The sequence below is a fragment of the Solanum lycopersicum genome, chromosome 7, assembly GCF_036512215.1.
Source record: "Solanum lycopersicum chromosome 7, SLM_r2.1".
In the NCBI taxonomy this organism is placed as follows: Eukaryota; Viridiplantae; Streptophyta; class Magnoliopsida; order Solanales; family Solanaceae; genus Solanum; species Solanum lycopersicum.
In genome coordinates, this window is record NC_090806.1 from 59,646,627 (window position 1) to 59,652,610 (window position 5,984).

The 5,984-nt window shown below is 34.0% G+C and overlaps 1 protein-coding gene across 1 annotated transcript; it reads left to right on the forward strand.

Annotated features, from left to right (window-relative positions):
* Positions 1–2,361: 2,361 nt before the first annotated feature.
* On the forward strand, positions 2,362–4,682 carry LOC101251107 (butanoate--CoA ligase AAE1). The gene is made up of 2 exons (XM_004243579.5): positions 2,362–2,931; positions 3,023–4,682. The coding sequence occupies exons 1-2, from the start codon at positions 2,623–2,625 to the stop codon at positions 4,484–4,486; spliced, it is 1,773 nt and encodes a 590-aa protein (XP_004243627.3). The 5' UTR covers positions 2,362–2,622; the 3' UTR covers positions 4,487–4,682.
* Positions 4,683–5,984: the final 1,302 nt, after the last annotated feature.

The window sequence follows — 5,984 nt, forward strand, 5'->3', positions numbered from 1 at the left end:
TAATTTCAGTTTTTCACGTGACATGTTTAAAGCTACAACATTAAAAACAATTTTGTATATTTTATATAACTATAAATTAGGACCATTCTTTTTGAAATAGAGGGTGTATATATATTTGACAGTATTTATTATAGGGAAAATCCTTAAATATGTTATTGAACTTTGAGAAATGACTAATCTATGTCATTTGTGTAAAGTTTGACTTATCTATGTCCAGGGGCGGACCAAGTAAGCCAGACGCGGGAGCTCGAGCACCAATTGATTTCCGAATTTTTTTGTATATATATATAGAAAATATGATACACATGTTATTATAATTTAAATGAGCACCCATAGAACAAAAACAGCTGTGAGTGAGCTGGTTTAAACCTCTGCAATAAGAGGCGCGCGAAGCCACTGGCGAGAGTTGTGAGTGAGCTGGTTTAAACCTCTGCAATAAGAGGCGCGCGAAGCCACTGGCGAGGGTTCGAATTCCGCCAGTAGCATTTCTTTTTTAAAATTTTTTCTAGCGAATTTTACACCTAGAAGTGAGTACCCACAACCTTTAAATCCTGGATCCGCCACTGTCTATGTCATCTTCGTTTGAAAAAAAGTCTCGGTCATTATTTGTTAACCGAAAATAGTTTCACTTTTGCAAATTTTTTTTGTGTGTGGTCAATTATGATTCGATCATGTCATTAATTAATCATTTTAAAGGAAAAAAAATTCAAATATGTCATTGAGCTTTAGAAAAAATGCTCGTTTATGCCATTTATTAAAAGTTTCGCCCATGCCATTTTAGCGAACACATAATGATATTGACAAAAATTTTCTCAAACAAAAATGACATTAACATAAATAAACCTCTTCTCAAAATTCGATAGCACAATATTTTTCCTTTATTATAAAGCTTTTCTGTCTTTGTCCTTAAAATATTACTCTCTCTGTCAACTTTTATTTGTCATGTGCTTTTCGAAAGTCAATTTGACTAATTTTCAAAGTTAAATCAGATTACATTAATCCGATATTTCAAACAAAAAAAATTAGATATTCAAAAATTATATGAAAAATATTATAAATTGTAATTTTTTTGCATATCAATATGATGAAAAAATATATCTTAAAATGTTAGTCAAAATTCTTATAATTTGATTTTAAAAATAAAAATCAAAACAAACAATAGTGAACGAAAGAATATAATCTTAGTGTTTAATTGGAGGACATTTTTATAAAATATAGGATAGATATGATACCTCAATACATCCTAATTTTGCTCATAGGCCACCAAATGAAATACATGTGAATTCATATCAAATATGATAGAATGCTTCAAGTTACATCCTAATTTTGCTCATAGGCCATCAAATGAAATACATGTGAATTCATATAAAATATGATAGAATGCTTCAAGATACATGAGAAATTAAATGTCATAAACGAATATAATATATCCTTTAATCACCCATTGATCATTCCCACTAAGCAAATTGAATCATCAGACGATGCTAACTAGATCATTTATCATGCTCCCAACATTCATAGATATAATAGATCAACCAAATATTCAATATTCGATACTACCTTTGTTCTTAATTATTTGTCAATTTTTTTCTTTTTTAGTTGTATCTAATTATTTATTCAATTTGATAAATTAAAAAGAACAATTTTTAAAGGTTATAAAATGTCCAACCCCAAAAGACCATTAAATCACTAATTCAATCATATATTAATAGAATAGAAATAAAGTAAATTAAGGGTTAGAATGTGACCCCACGAGGAAATCTAGCAAAATCCCTTGAAAATCGCCTTAAATAGTGATTCTAAGGAAAATTATTGAAGATATAGTATAATTACTCCGTTCAATAATACTTGTCCAGTATACTAGTTTGAGATGTTCAACAATATTTGTTTACTTTATCGATTTTACACTTAACTTTCTAATTTACCGTATCATTACTTATAATGCTTTCTTCACGAGTATTTTTTTAAAAATATTGTATTATTATATTCAAAGAATGATACAGTAAAATCATCCTTCTATTAATTTCTTAAAAAATGTGCAAAACCAATAGTGGATAAATATTAATGGATAAAACGACTATCTATTGTAAGTCAAACAACGATGGTTAAGCAAATTAGTGCTGTGCATATTTTTTTGCTATGAAGGTTACAAACCATGCAGAAAATTTATTGGTATGGAAAAAGATAATCAAGGAAATTGAGTTTTTCTTTTTTCTCCTATGGATTAAAGTTGTGTAGCGTTTGAACAAGCTTACAACTTTTTTTTAGTATTTTTCGTTATACAAAAATAAAATAAAAAATACAAATTAATGACGATTTTTTATTTTAAAAATAAACAAGTCTGTTATAAGATTGTGATGACAAATTAATTGTTCAACAATAATCTTCTTGACGTTGAGTATAAGTATTTATTGCATTTGCTTTTTCTTCACAATGTTTATAGCGTGATCAATTTTCAAATAATTTAACTGATTCCTGTGGTGATGTTATGCTGCCCCACTAACCAAGCATTTCCTCACGATCACTTCATTACTTCATCTATACATAGAGTTTCAGTAAATTAAAGCTTCACCTTATTTTTCAAGCCTTCTCTCTGTTTCTTGTCCTCTGCATTATTCTACCATGAATAAACTCTTCAAAGTGTCTCTCAGGTTCTTTAATGGCCTAAACCGAACCAATCATGGACTCCGTCACCTGTCTCAATTTGCTGCTGACTTTGAAACTAGATTACTGGAGGGTGTTGTTACTAATTCCGCTAATTATGTTCCATTGACACCAATAAGTTTCTTGGAAAGAGCAGCAGATGTTTATCGCGATAGGACTTCGGTTGTGTTTGGGTCTAGTGTGAAGTATACATGGGAAGAGACACATTCTAGGTGTCTAAAACTTGCTTCTGCTTTGGTTCAGCTAGGGATTTCAAGGGGAGATGTGGTAAGATTTCAGTTTTTTTCCATTCATTTTGTTCAAATTCAAGATTTATTTTTCGTCATTCTAATATAAATTTGAACAATAACTATTGCAGGTTGCAGCTTTGGCTCCGAATGTACCAGCAATGCAGGAGCTGCATTTTGCAGTACCAATGGCAGAAGCAGTTCTTTGTACATTAAATACTCGTCTTGATTCATCAATGGTTGCTAACTTGCTTAAACATTCAGAAGCGAAGATCATATTCGTTGATCAACAATTGCTCCAAGTTGCTCAACAAGCACTCACTCTTCTTTCAAAAGACAAAATTAAAACACCAATTCTAGTGCTAATACCTGAGTATGAGAATTCCTCTTCGACATATGACATTCACACATACGAAAATCTTTTGTCAAGTGGGAGTAGCAATTTTACAATAAGATGGCCAAAAAGTGAATTTGATCCGATCAGTATCAATTATACTTCTGGCACAATGTCCTCACCCAAAGGGGTCGTGTACAATCACAGAGGTGCATATCTCAATTCTATTGCTACTTTCCTATCTCATGGCATGGGCTCGATGCCTACATACCTTTGGACAGTTCCAATGTTTCACTGCAACGGATGGTGCATGGTTTGGGGAATGGCTGCACTTGGTGGCACAAACGTTTGCCTAAGGAATGTCTCTGCAAAAGATATATTTCAAAATATTTCTCTGTACAAGGTCAACCATATGAGTGCAGCACCAACTGTCTTGAATATGATGGCAAATTGTCCACCAAATGACAGGAAGCCACTCCCCCATAAGGTCGAAATATTTACAGGCGGATCACCAGCGCCTCCACAGATCCTTTCCAAAATAGAGGAGCTTGGCTTTGGTGTAACTCACGCATATGGACTAACAGAAACTTATAGTGCTGCTACGAGTTGCTTGTGGAAGCCTGAGTGGGATTCTTTGCCCCTTGAGGAACGAGCTGCGCTTAAATCAAGACAAGGGGTGCAAGTTCTTTGTGTAGAAAAAGTTGAAGTTAGAGACCCCGAGACCATGGAAAAGGTGCCAGCTGATGGAAAGAGCATTGGTGAAATTGTGTGCAGAGGAAACACTGTGATGAGTGGATATTTGAAAGATGCTAAAGCAACCGAAGAAGCTTTTAAAGGCGGATGGTTTCATAGTGGTGATCTTGCTGTAAAACATCCAGATGGGTACATAGAAATTAAGGATCGGTTGAAAGACATTATAATTTCTGGAGGTGAAAATATAAGCACACTTGAAGTGGAAAGAGTTTTGTATAGTCATCCAGCAGTCGTTGAAGCAGCCGTAGTTGCACGGCCAGATGATCGATGGGGACAAACACCTTGTGCATTCATAACACTAAAGGAAGGATTTGATGAAATTACTGAGGAACAGATAATCAACTTCTGTAGAGATCATTTGCCTCGTTACATGGCACCTCGAACAGTCCTTTTTGAAGATTTACCAAAAACATCAACTGGCAAGGTACAAAAATTTATATTGAGGGAGAAAGCAAAAGCTTTGGGCAGTCTGTTTTCCACTGAAAAAAGAAGTGCTGCAAGTTGTTAACCTATATAATTAAATGTGTGTGTATTTACTTTGGCTCTTCATTGTTTACTATTTCAACATTGCATACATGTTTGAAGCATTAAATTGTTTATTTTTCATGGAGCACTGAATAGTTCACTTTGGAATATCTGGATTAATTTTCTATGGAAATTGTTCTGTTGTTTCAAACATTTCAATAACAACGTTTTTCTTGTAATGTTCCCTTTTTTCCTTTCTTGAATAGTAAATGACCATTTCATTAGGTATACAAGAAAACCACAACAGACAGAGAGAGAGCCCTTTCTCTTTAGCAAAAGAGGCCAGTTTTTCTACCTTTCGAACAAAATCCTATATGCTCTGAATAGATACGAAGTTTATGGTCACAGTTTTTAGATGTCTTGACGTAACAGTGGGCAAAACTATGGCTGATCCGCGGAGATCTAAACGTCATACTATCCTCGCAAAGCAGACTGAATGGTGCACCAGTCACAACTATAAAACTTCAGGAGTTTTCTGATCATGTTCAACCACTGTAGCTGAATGAACTCAAATTGCCAAGGCATGGTAAAAATGATGTATGCTGAGTTTATACGTGAAGTATATGGAGTGAGAGGAAAAAAAGGACATTTGAGAAAACTAAGAGTGCAGGGTATGTGATAGCAATAAAAGTAGCAAATGTATGTTGTGTTCGAGCTTCTCCAAGAGGGAAAATTTTGCTAGATAGTTATAGGTTTGTTGACTATGCATTGCTTCATGGTACCACCTTTAGTTTAGGGTGGATAAGTCTCGAAGGTGATTTTCAATCTTCACCTAACAATTAATTGAATGCCTTTGATTACTCAGCTTTTCTTATTAACTATCTGATGCAAAAAAATATTTGCTTAGTTAATTAGGCCATGAATAAAATCTTCAAAAGCTCGAATATGTTACTGAAGTTCTTTAAACGATCAGTCCAATTATCTGCACACATGCACAGGGTCCAGCAGTTGTGCAAACTTGCTAGGGGCATTGAAATGACGGATGAATCCCAAAGATTACTGGAGGGTGTCATTATAAGTCCCCCAAATTATGTTCCATTGACACCGATAAGTTTCTTGGAAAGAGCAGCAAATGTTTTTGGTGATAGAACTTCGGTTGTGTTTGGGTCTCGTGTGAAGTATACTTGGGAAGAGACACATTCTAGGTGTCTGAAACTTGCTTCTGCTTTAGTAAACCTTGGCATTTCTAGGGGAGATGTGGTAAGACTGAATCTTCAGTTTTCCTCTTCAAACGTGTGAACTGTTTTAGTTCAACTTTTCATGTATAAATTGAACAACTTTTGCAGGTTGCAACTCTGGCTCCTAATATACTGAAGAAAGTAATAAGAAAAATATCATAGAAATTTTATATTGTATTTCCTCTGTGTCTTGCTATACAATGCATCCTCTGATTTATACCAATTTGGTGGAAACCCTACGAATCAAAAAGAAATTCTATCCTAACAAATTCTGTAACAAACTACAAAAAATAAATACAAAAA